At 37.5% G+C, this 19105-nt stretch overlaps 1 protein-coding gene across 23 annotated transcripts in view; it reads right to left on the bottom strand.

Annotated features, from left to right (window-relative positions):
• The window catches only part of dlg1 (MAGUK family member discs large 1), a 516408-nt gene that overhangs the window by 64363 nt on the left and 432940 nt on the right, over positions 1-19105 (bottom strand). For 22 of the 23 annotated variants that reach the window (XM_086911654.1, XM_086911656.1, XM_086911657.1 and 19 more), the window contains 4 exons: positions 16812-17087; positions 15127-15339; positions 12015-12177; positions 9643-9778 (listed from right to left, as the gene is read on the bottom strand). In XM_086911654.1, coding sequence (XP_086767780.1) covers positions 9643-9778; positions 12015-12177; positions 15127-15339; positions 16812-17087 — 788 coding nt within the window. The remainder of the gene's footprint in view (positions 1-9642; positions 9779-12014; positions 12178-15126; positions 15340-16811; positions 17088-19105) is intronic. The other variant, XM_086911644.1, reaches the window with a different exon arrangement.

Genomic DNA, 19105 nt, shown 5'->3' with positions numbered 1-19105 from the left:
ATGTAAATCAATATATCCTCAAATTGCTCCTGTCAATTGCTCTCAATCGCGACAGATATTTCAGAAAATGAATATTCATAAATATTCAAAGAAATTTATTCGAATTTCAAAGAACAAAGAAATCTTGCAGAGGGGAAAAAATTCAACTATATGTTCTAAATCTTAATTGATTCAAAAGATTGCCTTGAAAAATTGTAACCCGACCGAAGTCTCGTTCTTTTTAAATATTCCTTTCTTTTCGTTCTTCTTTAAACACCCTGAGTTGTCACGGTTGTAACATAACGATTCATAAACCCCTGCCACCCTATTCTTTTTCATTCGAGCCTTTTGATGAATTCACAATTCCACGAAAAAAAAAAAAAAAAAAAAAAACTTCATTTGTAATATAATCTTCAAATCCTTGTCGTACCATTTGTACGTTTATCTTTTGGTTCATAGCAGCGTGCATGGTCCATGGATTTGATTGTCACGTATTCTATAAATCGAGGAAAAACGCAGCTGGAGCTGTTCCATATTGACAGAGGAAATATATTGAGAGAAAATACGATCGAAAAAGGACGATTATATACAAGAACCAATAATAGACAATCTTGTGCCTTTAATCTTTTTACCATGAATATCAATTGAATCCTAAAATAAACTGGAAAGTTTAACCAAGACTTCGATGTATTTATCAAGAACTTTCGCACAGTGTTGATAATTCCAAGAAAGAATTACTCGAAAGGAATTTTAATCGAGTTCTATTTTACGTGACTTTTGCCTCTGTTTTACTTCTGGTCTTCAAATCGACCAGAGTTACAAAGAGAATAAGAAAAGTTTAAGAATTAAAGAAACAAAAAAAAAAAAGAAGGGATTTAATGATTGAAAATTCAGGAATTGTTTAAATATCTTGATACGATCTTCGAGAAAGTGGGGAATGTTAAGAGGTGTCGATATTTCATTTTCGAGGGGATCGGTAAAACAACCACAACGCGGCAAAGTAACTCTTCCATCCTTTGTGTCGCGATCTTATTGGCGTAACTCGTTAATGAACCACCCTCGACACTCGCCGCAGCCATAACCGCCAACTTTGATCCTATCACTCGCCTCCTTGTGCCTTTCTATCGCGACGATTATGGCAAATCCAAGGTTCTTTTTTTTTTTTTTTTAATTTTTTATCCCGCCTGTAAACGAGGCATGTTAAGCATATTAAATTTGCCTCATTAACTTATCAGGAAGCATGATCATAATTTAATAACAGCGAAACATTGTCGTGCACTTTAAACTTGTAACTAGGATAACAAAGTCTAATTTGAAAAAAAATATTTCGTATACGGATTCAATTTAATTAATTGCCGTTGTGCACGCGCTGATATGACGTCACGTTAAAAAAGAAGAGTAAATCAAGGAACTTGTTGAAAAGTGGTAAAAATTGAATTATTCTTGTCTAATAAATGAGTAATAAATATTAATGGTAATTGTCGAATTGTCAAATAAATATTGCGAAGAAAAATCTAATGATCCGATAATAAATTGAAACCACTTAGGCAAATGGAGCTTGCACATCGTTTTACATCAGACAGCTCATAATTCTTTGCTTATATCATTTCCGTGACATCTTTTAATAAATTACAAATTATGATTAAGTTGCGAGTTTAAATTTACCATTCAATTTGATTAGACCATATTACGCAAGAAACAACTATGTAATAATCTAACTCGCTCAAAAACACGCTCAAAAACTCCAGAGGATTGATAGATCATTAGAAATTATACACATCTGGGGATACGCAAAAAAGATGCATCATTTAAACGAACAACAAAACAAAATTAAATTTTCCATCGATCCACGAAGATCCGAGGCGGAGGAGAAAATGCACCATTCACTTTTTACACGGCCCGAGGATTATTTGCACGGCCCTCCGTGAAAAATCCTCCGATCGGATGCAACAAACTTGTTTACGAGCGGTTTGAGCCGGAACGGCAGCCCCGATACGTGTCGACCAATCCTCTCTCTCCAACCCCTTTGTCCCACCGCGCCCCAATCGGGATCAATATGTTCCCCGATCGTGAGGGTGGATCGTGGCGGAAAACTCGCGGCGCCTTGCACAAGGTAAGGACGATAAATCTTGATTTCGAGGCATTGATATGCCTTGCCGTGCCTCGAGGAAAACGCTGTTGGGAGCGCTGGACTGAGATCGATGGACCGCTTCACGGGGGATAATTTCGAACGGCGGATACAATACCAGACGATACTGGGATCCATCCGCTGGTGTCCCTTCCGGTTCCGCGTGGCTTTAACTCTCGATTATTGACTGGTTTGAAACGAGGCGCCGTTATCGCTTTGCGATCGCTATACGTGAAGGGGTGGTGGTCCTTTTTAACTCGAATGTAAGAGATGATGATGATGATACGGTGGTGTTGGAAATTTGGAGATGAGCTATGTAAAATATTTCGTATTATTTGTATATTTGAGAAATATTTATTTTTCTACGTTATCATTCTGTCATTTTTTTAACGTGTTTCAGTATTAACGATATCTCAATCATTGTATAATTGTAAAAAATATCAATAGTTGTATCAATTGTGGGGAACGTATTTAATACGAAAGATATTATCTCGAGTCCATCGTCGAGATGAAAGTTGTTTAATTGAAGGAAAATCGCGTCCGACCGATTGGGAGAAATGTTAAAGTGGAGATCAAGTGGAATTCGTTGATCTTCACCTTGAATTCAACTATTTTTAAAATGCAAATCCTATTTTTCTTACGATATAATATAATGTAAATGCATAGATATGTGAGTATATTTTGCTCGTGAGATAATTTATTTTCAAGGAAGGCACGATACTATAAATTCAACATTTAGCATACGTGTAGTACTCGTTTTACATGAATGTAATATTAATTAATCATAACTTCTTTGAAATTCCTTCCTATCGGTGTTATTTATTATACTTTTTCAATTATTCAAAAATATTCAAGGTTAATCGAAACACGCAAAATATTATGAGAGAGTGAAATCTTTAATGATGACCTAATTCTAGACAAACTATAAATACAATAGAAAGAAAGGAGAGAGTATCTACTGAAAATTTAATCGTTTGCTAAATAAATAGCAGATAAAATTTTATAATCATTTTTAACAAAAAAAAAAAAAAGATAATAAAATACTTAAAGAAAGGCTGAGTCTTTTAAGAATTCTTTTTGATAAAGAATGTCATTTAATCTTGGTATGCTAACAGTCAATCATTTCAGAATATTGAAAAACATTCATAAATGTCATTTAAAACAAAATGACAAAAATTCTGCTGAAGCCATTAAAAGACTATATTTCAACGAATCACTCGATGACTGAAGAAACTAACAGTAATATTAAAATATCGAGACATAATCCCTGGATATAAATAAATTCCTTATACTCGTAAGCCTCGATTAATCTTAAGCCTTAAATTCTTGACAATTCTTTATTGTTAATTTATCCAAAAGTATTTCTATTAATCAATGGATTTGGGTTTAAACAATTCCAGGAACGAAAATTTGTTAAAACTTTAATTCTTCTTCTTCTTCTAAAAAAAAAAAAGTTCTCGAAACATTTCGAAACAAAAGAGAAATTCGAATTCCATACTTCTACGAATTCAAAAAATTAAATCTTAATTCCAACAATTCTACCTATTCGAGAAAACGATAAAAACGGAATTATTCGATAAATGGCATTCGTAGAGAGGCGTATTAGAATATTTTTCCATTAATACCGGCGAGGATTAATAAGCGGGGGAGGGCATATGTAGCCTCGTCCAAGGGTGGTTTCGCTGTGAACAATTTTCCACGAAGAGGAAGGCCGCTATGCATCGAAGAATAATGGATTTTCCGGCACCAGATGATCCTCCATTCATTGAACGGGCTAGGATTTTCCACAGGCTTCGCCGAGAGAAAAGCCCCGCGAATTTTTATCTACTTCTTTTTAAACGCGACACCCTAGAACCTAGTCATTGTTCCTCGCTTCCTCTGAGGTTATATTCGCCATTTCTCCTCGACACGGGCGACTGTTGCAACGATGACGCGTTCTATTTTCTAATCCTCGGCAATTTTTTCTCGTTTCTTCAAAACAATCGTGCTCTGCGACGATATTTCTTCCCGCCATCGCTTTTAGAACGATCGTGTCAACCTCGTGGATCAAATTACAATGTCGGATTAAATGTAAATTAGAAGCTGCCTCTGCATTTAATTATATAAAACAGCAAACGAAAAATATGTTTGAGAATTGGAATTTGGAAATCCACTTCACATTTTCTGAAGCATTGAATTAATCCTTTTTTGTGCTTTGTGCCGAGCATAAAGAAGAAAAGGAAAAAGAGTGGTGAAACGAGGTGGTGGTAAACAGATAAATTTCATTTTCGATAACAGGAATGATATCGAATTACGAGATCTTGTGCAATATTATGTGCCGCGAAAGGACGAAAGAAGAAGAAGGAAATTTTACTTGGGGATAAATAAATTCGCGTTCGACGTAACGTCGATAAGAGGTGAGTTACGGCGTTACAGGTGGAGAAAGATTAATAACGGAAGTGGAAACGGTATGCGCGGATATTCGGTTCCATCTCGTTTGAAGACGGGACCAGATGCGACCAAATATATATCTCTAGATGTGCCAGATCGATAGCGGAGGTACCCGTGTATTACGTAAGCGAAATTGTCGAAAGCCAGCAAGCTCGCTCGTGACCCAGGCTTTGACCTTGGCCTGCATTCGAGACCGCTGCTGCAGATGCACCAACACGTCGGTTACACTGTGTCGCGCATCTGTGTCCGATCGTTGTGTGCGCGTTATTTGTCGGAAAGATGTGGGCTACCGCGCGTTTCAAAACTTGATGATTTCGTCCGATGATTTCGTAGGCAAGGTATTTATTATTGGCAAGTTTTTATTCCTTTTTCCTTTTATTATTCTACTTCGTGCAATTTGAGAATGACTTGAATCGCGTGTATATAATAAATGATTTCGTAGATTGCAATATTTTTTTTTATAGGATATTTCTATTGCCAACAGAGACGTCTTCGTACAGTCAATTTTAAATTCTTTAATAATAATTATTAATTAATTACGTTTAGCCTTCTTTTTTTTACGTTTCTTTGAAGTTACGTTTAGTTCGTTAAAAAATTTTCAAGAACGAAAACTCCTATTTCTGAAAACTCCTGTATATCGAAACGCGAGAAGAATAGAGAGTTTTTCTAAAGTTTACGTGTACGAGTTGTGCGTGTGTGTGTGTGTGTGTGTGTATGAGTGTTGAAGCACACGTGCGTCCCGTTCGTGGCTGAACAACTGCATCCGTGCCAAGAATTCGCTTCTGCTTTACCCCTTTCGAGGCAGGGGGTGAGGGTGACCCCCTGCACAGCACTTCTTTCACAACTACCGTGCGCAAACCTGTGGATATATTCTCAACGCAGGTAGAAAGTTTCCGAGCTGCGGTTTAAACAAACGTTCCCTAAATATCAATAATACAACACAACGATTCTCTCATCCAAACAATCGCGTTGATAATCTCACACGTTTGTATACACACGTTTGAACGTTACACAGAGCGATTTGCTTGCCACTGAATTCCGATCACAGGTTCTTAAAACATAATCGCACAAACAAACGTTTTTTGTGTACGATAATCCGGTCGATGAAGAGGGCTGATATCATCGTTATCGATAATAATTAATGTTGCACAACAGAGATAACAGTAATATATGTACGTATGCTAAAAAAATTGCACACGAATGTGCATAGTTGGTGTTAGATGCCAGCACAGGTCCGGTAAAAAAAAAAACGGAGGGCATGATCGGTGCGACGAGAAAAATGTAGATGTCGTATTCAGAAATTTCATCGCTCTTATTCCATCACTTATGGACGTATCCTCGCGAATATTATGAACTTCGATTGGAAAAATAAAAGATTTCCTTGTGAAAAACCCATCCTCCGGAAACTGGAGTACAATTACACAGTGATTTACGATTCCCTTTAAATCCTCCCTGTGCTTGTTTCGCAAAGAGAAAAATGCATGAAAGGAAAACGATGGAAAATCCGTGCAACATCAAACGGCATATGCGATCGGTTGCGACACGCGCGGAGCTCCAGGTGCATCGAGAATTTATTGCGCGTTTAATGAGCGCGTCAAATCCTTCCGTAGAGATAGATATACGAGGATTAGAAAATCATAATTCTCGGCGATTAAACACGAGATGTTTACGGAAAGGATCTCTCCCTCGTATAATCTTAATAACGAACTTTCGTTTCGCCCAATAGTCGAGCGTAATTAATTCCCGCAGGGGGAGAAATTAAACTAATCCACCCTTGCTCCTCTCACGGCAAAAACATTTGCTCGACAATTTCGAAACGTTAGACGAAATCCCTGCCTGCGTGCATGCGGGGCTAAATGAAATTCGAATGAAACGCCGAACCATCACTCCTGGGGCGCGCGAGAAACTCGCGCGAGAGCCATTATTTCCCTTTGAATCCTGCACAATCCTCGGTGAAAACCGGTGAGCTCGGTTGCCAGAAATTTTGATGTCGGAGTTAAGTTTATTATTTTAAAACAGCGAGAGAATTTATCGTGGTTGGATAATAGTTAATGCTTTTAACGATGGAATTGTGATTTTACCATATTTGGAAAGGATTATTGTGAATTATTCCTGATCGAAGGATAAATATACGTTTCAGTTAAAATTGTGAAATTATTATTGCATCCATTTGGGTAACGTTTAAATACGTAGATTATAATAATTTGAAAATTGAAGAGAAATCTTGAGAAGCATCGTTCTTAATCGGTTCCAGCGTTAATAGGGGATGACTTCGTTTATTATCGTAGGGAACCGAATTTATAGCACGATCGATTCGATTTTACTTCTCGTTGTTCCGCGTTCCTTGATTGTTTTTCGGTAATTCGAGGCAAGACTGGGAAAATACGAGTTGCATCAAGAAGAAAAACAAACGGCGCCAATGGGGGGGGAACGATTCGATAAACGCAAAGGGAGAAAGCGGTACGTTAGATTGATATTTACCCGAGTCTGTAGCAACAATTCCGGTGTCGTTTAAACATCGATTAACTCCATCAACACGAAAGAAACTTTTAGAAACATCTTTTATTTATAGTCCATTCCATCCCAAAGATTTCCTTTCCGTATCCCTTTTGTAATAGGTAGATAAATATTGTAGTTGGCTACAAGGCAGACAACCGATGTTTGACAAATATCCACAAAGAGACTACAAACTATTGTACAACTTGTCTCGTTTATTTATTAAGAAAATTAATCAATAGGAATATTATCGAGTTGGCACGCTTTGAAATTTTCACGGCGAATATTTATTTTCAAATTGCTTGGACTTTGAACTTTCAATGCATATCATCTCAAGAGCTCCCCCCAAAATATTCTACATAAAATACAAAATCTTCTCACGAATTTCTTTCGCAAACATCTCGCTCGTCGTTTTCCAATTTATTCACCGACATTCACCAACTTCTAAAAAAAAAAAAAGCGCAAATTCATCGCCTCGTTTCTCGCCACGGCAAAACAATCCCATTTCCTGCTCCGAGAGAAATCATCTCTTACAATTCTCTCGAAGAAGAAAGGGGAGGCTGCTCGAACTTTCAGCGAACTAAGTCGAGTGCTAAATAATTATCCTAATTCCGCCTGAGGTGTGCGCGACTCCCCATTTTGGCCAGCGCAGGGATAAATTACCATCCTGGCGTAATGGTTCCGGCTAATTTACGAACGTGGAAATTAAAGTTTTTTTCATAGATCTCCGTCGTAATAACTCGCCGTCCATACACCACCCTCCACGCCATTTTTTCTTCAATCTATTTTCAAGAATCCGATTCTTCGAACGGGAAGAGGCTCGAAACTTTAACGAAGGAAGGAACTAATCGCACTTTCGACTACTGTGCCGTTAAATATTGCCATCGATTGAATATTTCATCAAGCGAGGAACTTTCATCAGACGACTCTGAACCGTCTTCGACGAGAGACACTCGTATCCTTATAGATATTTTCTTCGATGAAGTGGTCAGAAAGGAAGAGCGAATTTATCTTATTGCGCGGTTTGAATCGATATATTGTGTTGAATCTAAAATCTGTTCCAAATCTAATTTAAAAATCGTCTGCCAAAGTTTTCATACACTTATTTTAAATATTGGAACAATTTTATTTTTGCAGAGTGCAATGGATCATGGAGGAATATTTTTATATCAACAGAAGGAGTAAAACTTTAAATATACAAAATATTTCAAAGCTCCTTCCGTACCTATATATATATATATAAGTATCGTTGAAACCATGATTGGATGAATTTATCATATCATAACTTTCGTGAATTATACGCCAAAATGTGTCAATCCAAATACAATTCAATTACGAATTCATAAACGAAATCCACTTAAATGCTCGACAACGATTGCACACGGGAAAGACAGAAGTGTAGGAGAAGCAAGTGGATCATTGAATCAGAGATTCCTGGCGGGTGTATAACCAGTGTCCAGACCAATTCTGTCTCTGGCAATAGGGTCAGATTCGATAAGCCCTTAATCCATTGGCAATTAATCCACACAGTGGGCAACGCAACCCCTACAGTTAGCGCCATCTACGTGTAAACGATCGTTGTCTCTGTCTGCCTTCCAGCCGATCCCTCGCGTATTCCTCTTTGTCGCTCGTTAATTCAACAGCCTCTGTGACCATATAATTAGCCGATGGCCCGTGGCATGTTTGTGCACGGTGATTGTGACGATAATAAACGATTCTTTGGATCGATTTATATCCAAAGAAGCGAGGAATTGAAGAAATTTTGATAACAACATCGATTAAAAAATATTCTTCCTTGCAAAAAACAGAGGCACGTGAAAATAATAAAATATTGTCTCCTTTTTTTTTTTCGTTAATACTGCCAATTCTTTCTTAAAAGGATGGTTTAATACAATAAGTTTAAATTAAACACAGTGTCATTTCAGTAATGCGACAAACACGTTCATACATTTGCTACGTTTTCTGTTACTCTATAATATTTCGTTTATTAGCGCTACGAGCAATTGCATAATTGCTCGTTGATTAAATAAATAAACAAATATTTAGTCCCGGTACCGCTATCCATTAACAGTCCACCTGTACTAGATCGATTGATTTTCTACTAGTTTCATTTCATAGTATCAACAAGATTCGAATAATATTTAAAATTTAACGAAAGTTAAGCCGATTTCTGATCATTCGATATTAAAACAAGGAGCGATAATTAATTTTCAACACAGATATAACGCTATTATTAACGTGTGAACAATTACATTCTTGAAAGCAACACGCATCTTTTCATATTATTTAACACGCCAAAAATTTAACGATGAAACTAAAAAAAAAAAAAAAAAAAAGAACATCACGCGACTTTTGGATGATTCGTTTCAAAAAGAAGCGTACGTGACATTCTTTTCATGGTTTCTTATTTTTCGAAGCGAACGGAAGAGTTTCCGCGGGGGGGAGGAAAGGCGACAAAGAGATCATGGCGTACAGAGAGAGAGAGAGAGAGGGAGGGAATGGTTCGAGAACAATTGGATGGAGGAAGAGATTTGAAACGAGAGCAGCACGGGAGAGGGCCCCGGTACTTTGGTCGTAAAGAAAGGAAAGCATACTTTGAAAGAACTCACCGTGATACGTCCTCCTGAGAAACTGCTCGTGGCGTGGCCGCTCCATGGAGAGCAAGAGAAGACGCGTGACGTGATTCTTGTGAATACGGCAGCGTCGAGTTGTTCTCCAGCGCTGACACGGAACCATTTTGTTTTCCTGTTTACGAGAGAAATGGAATGAAAAAGGGGGTATAGGTAATCCTGAGGATGATTTTGCTAACTTAGTTCTTTGAAAAAGAAGTGTGAACGATGGAACAAATTGAGGATAGAAGGGGTACAAATTGAATTTTTGTTTTTTAATTATGGCGAAAGCGATGTAATGTAGATGTAAAAAAGAATCCTGCATTCTTTGGTGCAGATCCCCTTTAAAAAAATTCATCGAAAATTGAAACAAAGAATTATCGACTGTTTTAAATATAAATTTTTTACACTATGTATATAAAGATATCATAAATGATATTTTTGGTTGGCAAGTGATTAATACGCAGGAAATTAAAGTTATCAGCATCATAAATCTTGAGCAAAGATAACACGTATATAGAAGTTGGATTGAAACATAACTCAATAAAATAAAAACATATTGCTTCCGCAATTTTTTACCGTATTCGAAGTATTTCACAGTGAGACGTAGGAGAGTTTACGAGCTCAACTTTATGAGCATCGTGAATAAGTTACGCTCGAAGATCGTTGATGTGGACAGGATAGCTGGAGGGATCGAAAATTCACTTGGAGGGAGAGAATGGAAGAAAAACCAGGTAATCCACGTGTTTCTCATTCACACAAGTTGAGAATTTATGGAAGTGGATATTATGTGAAAAATTGTTGAGGAATCGATCGACGTGAGTATTATATCCTTGGATGCACCAAAGAATTATTCGTTTCGATAATTATTAATCGATTGAGAAATTTTTCTATGGAACAAAAAATTAATAAAAAAATAATTGCACGGAAATTATTACACATACATCTGTAAATATATATAACGTTATAATTGCTTTTACAGTTATATCGTGGAATGTTATGGGTGATATAAACATTGTCGTCAATCCAAAATATCGATTTAACGGAGTCGTTTTCGGGACACGGAGCGGAACGGACGTGTTGCTTTTCGCTCCTCGTAAGAATATTTTATTATTTTATTATAAATTCATTAATTTTATAAATAATTGATTGATCATCGTGATTGTAAATAAAAATATATTATGGAAGAACCGAAGTGTCAAACCGATAATGCAACAATATTATTATACATAATTTATTTCGTATTTTTCCAGCCGAATTGCGAGTACACGTTTTATGTAAAAAAATTTGTTTACCCATTGTACAAAGATTATAGACAAAATATTAAATACAGTTTGAATATTTATGTGGAAACAAAATCTTATTTTAAAATAACAATTTACGTATAATATTTTTAAATAACAATTTTTATGGATTGAAAAACATCGTGTAAATACAGATAAATAAGAAAAAAAACTTTTCATATTTCTTAATGAAGAATCTGCTTTGTATTATTTATATTCAAATTATATTCAATATTTGCTTACATTATCTTTGTAACAAAGGGTTTATAAACAAATTTTGAATAAAATGAATAATAGGAAATGTATAATATATTATAGTCGAGAAATATTATCTTAACATCATCAGAGAGTATTAACTTATCTACTTTATATTCCAAATCGACTTTGCACTACGGGCTACTGAACTGAATTTACACGTACTGTAAATTTCACATAGCTTTCGTAACTTGCACTCCACTTCCATCTTCATCATAATGCGCGGTATGGATACGTGTGTAATAAAATAAATTCGTTTTTTACAATTTCTAGAAAAGCACACTTCCACGCGTAATATCTCAAATAAATTGTTACCTCGAGAAAATATATATATATACGCGGGGAAATTTATTTTATAAATCAACATTTTTCCCAAATTTTCAACTTTTACATAACGTATCTTCTCTATTCTCTTTCTTTTATCTAATTCAATCCGTCTTTACCTTCATTTTAATCCACTTAACTTTTTACAACAACACTTAAAAAAATAGTGCTTGAAGAGGATCAAATCATCAAAATTAACATACAACAAAAATCACCAATCGAAAAAAGTTTCACAATTTTTCCAAAATTCTCACGTTAGAATCTAAACGAGGAAAATCATCGAAAAAGCAGCGTATCCGTTCTGCGAAAAAAAGAATTTCGTCAATGGAGAGAGTACCTCCACTTCCGTGGTGGGAGAAAAGTGACGCTTTTTTCGCGCTGCGTTGAAATATTCATTCGTTTTTTCCGGGGCATGGAAATTCGGGGAGAAAAGGCGTGGATCCACGATATAAGGAGGGGAGAGTCGTGGATGGTGAATAATATATGTTTGAATGGAATTGCAGGGCTTACGTGGTTGCGGCGAGAGTGAATTGTCCGAGGCTATTGGGGGTGGTGGCGGCGGCACGATTCCGGTTTCCGGTTTCGCCACGAGAAGGACCACGCGATCCTGGGTCGCCTTGAGCGTCGCCACCGCTTCCTCGTGCGTCACGTTCTCCAGGTTCTTGTCGCCCTGCTGGAATCAAAGGAATCCTCTTTTTATCTGTCGAGCCGGCTCCACGATACTACGCTGCACACACGCGAGCCACAACTCGATACCGTTGAAATGCAATTTAATTTTATCGGGGCTCGCCTTGGGGCTAGCTTTCTTCTCTTTCTTTGGCTTCCGTGTTTGATGACCGGTGTGGGTTTAAGAAATTAGGGTCAATCACAATGAACGTCGCACGATCGTTCGCACGAGAAAGATACCTTCACGGTTTTGTAATTCGAAATTTCGTTTTATCTTACTTTTGTTTTCGATAAAACTGTTAATGGATTTGGTTATTAAGGGTTATTAAATAAGGGTTAGAGTGATTCTAAGGAAAAAAAAAAAAAAAAAGGAGAATTTTCAATTTTCAAAAGATGATTTTGTTCCATCATTTTTCCCCACTTTTTCGTGAATATATAGATATCGAAAGCTAAACTAAGTAAAGCAGCTTGTCAACAAAACAGATATTTTTTAGAGTTTCGAGAATTACAAAATCTCGCGAATAAATTAATCGTTTAAAAATAAAAGCGAATAATAATTCAAGCTCGACGAATGCAATGAACTCTATCGTTTTTCGATTTTTCTTCGTTAACATCGATCCATTTCCTAACGCATTCCTTCTTATCGTTTCATTTTTAACATTAATCCTTCTGTTTCAGTTTTCCACGACGAAAATGGATAATCGATGGACCAAGAAAAAAGTCGTTTCCTTTTTGGAATATCGATCAAGATATTTCAATAACGATAATCGATTTTCTATTCAATTTCTCCTGCCAATCATCGTTTACACTGCCTTTTTACACCTTGAAATGGATTATCGAACAAATATCGCGAGAGTTGTGCATTTTTTTAACTCGTCACTTATTAAGGGATGAAGATACAGGTTTTAGAGTGTGAAACGTCGTCAATGTTACCTTCTGTTTCATTCGTAAGCAGAGAAGGATAAAAATAGAGGGATTAAAATTTTATTTTATTTCGTGTATTCAGTTTATAAGATATTCTGTAAAAGATAACAGGGAGGAGAATTAATGTGGAAAATTAGAAGATAAATAATATCCAAACAAACAACGAGAATAAATTTTTCAAACGATCTTTTTATTTCTCTGCTTTTTGTTGCGTGTTTCTTTTTTTTATTTATACATTTTTACAATAAAAGTTTGTTCATATGTGAATCGAAAATTTGATTGCTATTTTAATAAAAAAAATATTTCACATATACAGTGTTTCAAAATGTAATAATGTAGATATTAAATATTACTTTCACATTATTCTTTAACAAGCAAAAATTTTAAAATGCGAAGGATTTAGCCTTCTCTCGCTTAATTGTAAAAAAAGAAATTCTCAAAAGATGAAAGAGCGCTGAAACTTTAAGAGTTGATCTTATCCCCTCAAAAAAAGGAAAAGAAAATTGCTCCATTTATAAGCCGCTGTCCTCTACGAAGTTTCCATTAAAATTTGAATTAGATAGTTTTTCTCTGTAAACGGAGTTGGTCGAAAAACAAAGTTTTCGACCGAAAAATAGAATAATTATACACGAAGACACGATACATGGTACAAAGAAAAATGGAGTCCACAGTATTGAAGTTTGCTGGACGTGTCATAAACAAGTGATGAACTTTCTGCGCTGTTCAAATGTATGCGCAATCACGCGCTAAGTTAAATCGACTTGCGATCCATTCTGCGCTGCGAAAACTTTGGAATAAATCGAAACGAGTCGAAGGAAACTCGATCTATTCACGACGGGCCTTGTCGGTTATTTCTTTTTCTTTTTCTAAACAGTTTATCGCAACTTTGTCGCCGTTGTGAGAGGCGCAACAAGGATAAATCCAAGACTGGCGATAAGCGATTTCACGAAATGGTTTGATAATCGTCACGATTTTCTTCATCCATTCGAAATGGAGATCAAAGGTGGCCGGAATTTTTAAGACCCTGTTTTTCACGATTCACGAATCAACGAGGCCGGGTGTAACCGCTTTAATCGCAGCTTTTTCGACCACTCGCGAGGGAAGCTCGCGAGGAAAAGAGAGCTCGTCGACGCGAAAAATCGCGAACGAGGGCACTCGCAACCGTTGCAACGAGCCGTGCATCGTTGATGGAACACCTATCAATTACTCGTCGCACATCAAAAACCACTCTGATCTATTTTTCACGTGGTCCTCCCTTGTCCTCTCTCTTGGTGGACAAGCAAGATGGATTTTTCTGAATTTCGATCGACTAAAAACTCGTTTCGATCCGAAAATTCAATTGTCCGAAAGTGAATTTATGAGACAGAGGGCAGATTTATCGAATTTTATCAATTTTTTGAAAAATCTTCGGAGGATCTCCTCCTCCTCGAAACGTTTTCGAGGGGATTTTGTTATTTTTGTTAGTGGAGATAAAGTTGGAGACGAAGTTGGATAAATCGAGCTCTGGCTACGCGAAAAATTACGCGATTACGTTTCTTACGCTCGAGTGAAGAAGTGTATTTCTTCTTTGTTCCCGGCAAACCTATTTTGCATGAGGAATTCTCTAATCAAGAGCACGGTTCTTCTTCCGGCCGGACCTGAATGGTAAAAACCGTGAGATCATCAATCAAGATTGTAAGAGTATAAATGGCACTCTAACTACGATTGATCTCGAGCTACCACTCACTCTGAGTATTTTATACAACATCTTACAGCCTTTTATAATTTAATTTTTATTGAAAAAAATGTCTAATCTGGAATAGTTTCGAAATTGTACATGATACACGTTATCACGAAGAATTAACTTGATTCTAAGGAATTTTAAAATAAATTTTCTACGCATCTCGAGATAATAAACGCGTTGCGTAATGCACGAACTCGAAAATGGCTAATTATTAATTCACGGAACAGGAGGATAATTTTTTATTATTACCAGGAAACAACGAGAAAGAGAGAAGATGGAAGACGGAAGAAGTATAATTTTTAAACTCACCAGAGCATTTCTGACGGCCACCAATTTGTCCCCAACGACAAGACGGCCATCCACTTGTGCGGCACCGCCCTCCATAATTTTCGTTACGTAGATCCCATTGTCGCCAGGTATATGCTGATTGCCGATACCACCGGCGATACTGAAACCGAGTCCCTTGTTACCCTTAATTAGCTCGATTTCGATCAGCTGCGTGTGTCTCCGTCGGCGTACGTACTGGAAATTAATTGAAACAGCCTCTTACATCATCGTGGATGGGTATCGTGAGAGCAAAACATTTTCTACAAGCGAAATATTATTTTCGAAACGCGCTTTTTCTCTTAAAAGTTGAGCAAATACCTGCAAATTTGACTCTCAAATATCTCGATTCAAATTTGGACAACGAGGAATTAATTTTCCCCGATTTTAGGAATAAACACGAAATTTGGAACGAACGAAATGGTTCGATTCAAATGGTTGCTGCGAAATTGACAATAAAAATAGATCGGTTCATCTCAAATCTATCCATCATCCACGGAAAACTCGATTGGATCGAGACAAGTAGTTTAGAGAATCGTTAAAACAACGCGGGCTACCATTAAATTTCGAGAAATTAAATGGAGCGGCAGTGGGGATAATTAAGATTTCACTTTCACGGCGGGGCTCCGTTTACAGCGGTGCAGGCCGAGACGACATAAATTTAATTAAAATCGGCCCTGTATACGCAGTTAAAATTTCACTTTAACCTTAAGCCTCCTGTTGAGGGCCACTTCGAGGATATTATATCTCGGCCCGTAAACGCTTTTATGCGTGCCTATTTTTTGGCCAAATGCTTAATACAACGCAGGTGCGAGAGAATTGCGGGCTTGAAAAAGCGAATTTCTTTCGAATGCGCACATACTATACTCATTCTTTTCTTTCGTTTTTCTTTCAGGATCGTTCGGAGTGTCGCATCTCTCTTAGGAACATATCGCGAGTATTACGAATTTTGTTTCACAAAAGGGTTGGAGATGCTCTTCAGAAAGGTTTTCAAGATATACAGCGATTATTCCGTGTCCAGCTTGCCAGATAATAATTGGAAAAACGAGTTCTTTTTCGACTAGACGCGGCGATTCGTCGATTTTAATGAATTTAAAAATAGGTGGAGATAATAATTCAAGTCGGAGCTATGGAAATTTTATACGATAAAATGAAGTTATACACCGATGGAAGTATATGGATTTAAATTTCATTTCGATTAGTAATCGAGATTATGGAACTTTAAACTGATTTTAACATTGATTGAAACATGGATCGAGGTGTATTTTCAAGTGCATTATATAACGGAGAAATGGAACCTGATTTGACAATCAACGAATCGAACGTTATTGGTGGTAAAAGTCGTTGGTCGTAAAAAAATTTTCAAATCCAACGTGCATAATTTCATGGAATTTCTACTCGTTGTCAAATAACCGATGATATGTCGCTCTCATACATCTAATCATTTTTGAACGTATACAATGTTCCATTAGATTGGTTACAGGACAGGCAGATTATTCTTACGACAAACGTATATTTTTCTTCTCTTGGAAAATCTTAAGGAAAAAGATACTTGTCGAAATCTTGGGATAAAAATCTGTGTTTAAGGAATTCTGTGCCATGCATAAACGATCCAGGTTGGAGAGGAAACAGAGTGAATAAAAGAGAGAGAAAAAAACTAGGAAACTCACTAGTTTAACGGTGTTCCCCGCCCGTTTGAGCGCGTCGACGGCAGCCGCGTGTGGCACGTCGACCACGGAAACGTCGTTCACCTGGAGTATCGTGTCGTTGACGCGTAAACGGCCGTCAGCGGACGCGGCACCGCCGGGTATAAGTTTCGTGATGTAAATGGCAGTGTCGTTGCCGAAGTGTGGATTGTCCGTGCCCCCAGCGATGCTGAAACCAAGCCCGGCGCCACCCCTCTCGAGCACGATCTCCTCGTACTCCCAGTCATCGTCTCCGTTCACCTGCTCGTCAAATCATTTTTTTCAAACATTAAGAAGAAATAACATCCGTGGATATTTAATTTGATTTGTTAAAAGTATGACAACTTGATCGATTCTACGATGTTTTAAAAGATTAAAAAAAAAAGAAGTAAAAAAGGGGGGACGAATTGGATCTAATTTTCAGATGAATAATGGACGATCGAAAATCGTTGCAGTTATATAAATTATTAACCTGTGCGAATCGCAATGTAAATACATCGATCTTGTCGCGATATTCTTCGACATGATAGAAATGATCCAGATAGATCGTTATCGTGGAAAACGAACGTGGTATTGCATAAGGTAATCCGGTCAATTCCTAATTACACGACTAGGGACTAAGCTTCCTCCCCCGGAACGAAGGAGTTAATTGATTTCGAGACCCGCAGAGGAGTAGATTAGGGCTCGAATCCTAGATCGATTGTGGCGGGTTATATATGTTCGCAGTTATTGCTGGAATACCGATATCGATTATACCATAATCGGTCGTAATTGTGAGATTATCGCGGAACAAGATTGATCAAGTAGCGCTTCCCGTTTAACTCGATTGTATCTCATTTCTCCTCTCCTCTTCTCTGATAATCAAATTTTCTTGATTACAACAAAAGTACAATAATCGTTCCTTACGATTATTAAAAAAAAAAAAAAAAAAAAAAACAATACGTTATATCACAGCGCGCAACTTATAAAAGACATTACACATTATTTTTACAATTAATCATTGTAATCGATCGATAAATTTTCACTTTAATGTACCAAAGAATCTATATAATTCAAACAACCGACGACTGTGACGACTGCGTGCATACCAATTCCAAAGAACACTTTATCGATCAAAAACTTATCGATCAGTCAGAGTAAAAAAAAGTTTATCGATTCCATCGATGGATAGATATAGCCAGATAGGGAATCGATCCAGGGAATCTTCGAGTCAACAAGCGTCGAACGCGGCGCCAGTTGGTTGGTGCATCGCGATGGCCCACGTGCCGAACACACGATAGATTTGGCGGATGCATATTGCCCGCGGAATCGTGAATTAATCGTGGCTGAATTACCATTCTATGGGGCCGACACGGACAGATGGAGCGGCGGCTCGTTACCGGAAGTCCTCGTTACACCGCAGAGTAACAGACTTCGATCCGGCACGCTCGACGCAATTACGGTAGCTGACTGTCGACCGGCTAATCGACGATTAGCCAACCGCTAGTCGAGGTGAATGGCATCCATAATTAATCCGAGTGCGTTGGAAGAAGATCGGTGCCGCCTGGGAGGCGGTGATGGCGCGATGGTGCGCGATAATACGGTGAAATATCGTCGCACACCTGGCGCGACGTCTGACGTGCGTGAAACGACGGATCAGGGAAGTGACGTTGGAATGGAAGCGCGCCCCACCAACTATTATTTTATTACTTGTTTCACTTTGCACGCGCGCGTGTTAATATTCGTTAGACTTGGTAAACTGGTGCATTCGTCGTGCGAATATCTGGTGGAATTTAAACTTGTACTCGTTCGTTTTGGGAAGCGTTAAAAGCGCAAAGTTAAGAGAGAGAGAGACTGCTGTTAATAAACGGCTTGCTACATGATATAATATAATATACGTATAATATCAAGATCAAACGTGTACGGATAGAAAATTTGGGAATTTCGAATTGAAGAAAATTGTCGATTTACCATTTTATATGATCCGTTCACCGTTGTGCTCGTCATCGTGCGTGTCGATCCAACGTGATTGGCAACATTTTTCAAAACACCACCAAACCAAGAACAACGTCCCAAAGTTTATAGACCATCGAATCTGATACAACTTTTTTACTCCACATTCGCTCGAATCCGCTCGTATATATATCGGATATATATCGATACCAGATATCGCCACGTTGTATTTTTATCGCGCTTTAACAAATTTCGTTCGCGCCGTCGAAGGCTTATACTGTTCGGAAGAAAAAAAAAAAAAAAAAAAAGAGAGAGAGAGAACTCGATTTTTCGCCCGGAAAAAAAAA

This window comes from Apis florea, unplaced genomic scaffold (genome assembly GCF_048593485.1).
Source record: "Apis florea isolate Af1SG1 unplaced genomic scaffold, ASM4859348v1 contig_3326_pilon, whole genome shotgun sequence".
NCBI lineage: Eukaryota > Metazoa > Arthropoda > Insecta > Hymenoptera > Apidae > Apis > Apis florea.
This window is presented reverse-complemented; position numbering and strand designations above follow the sequence as displayed.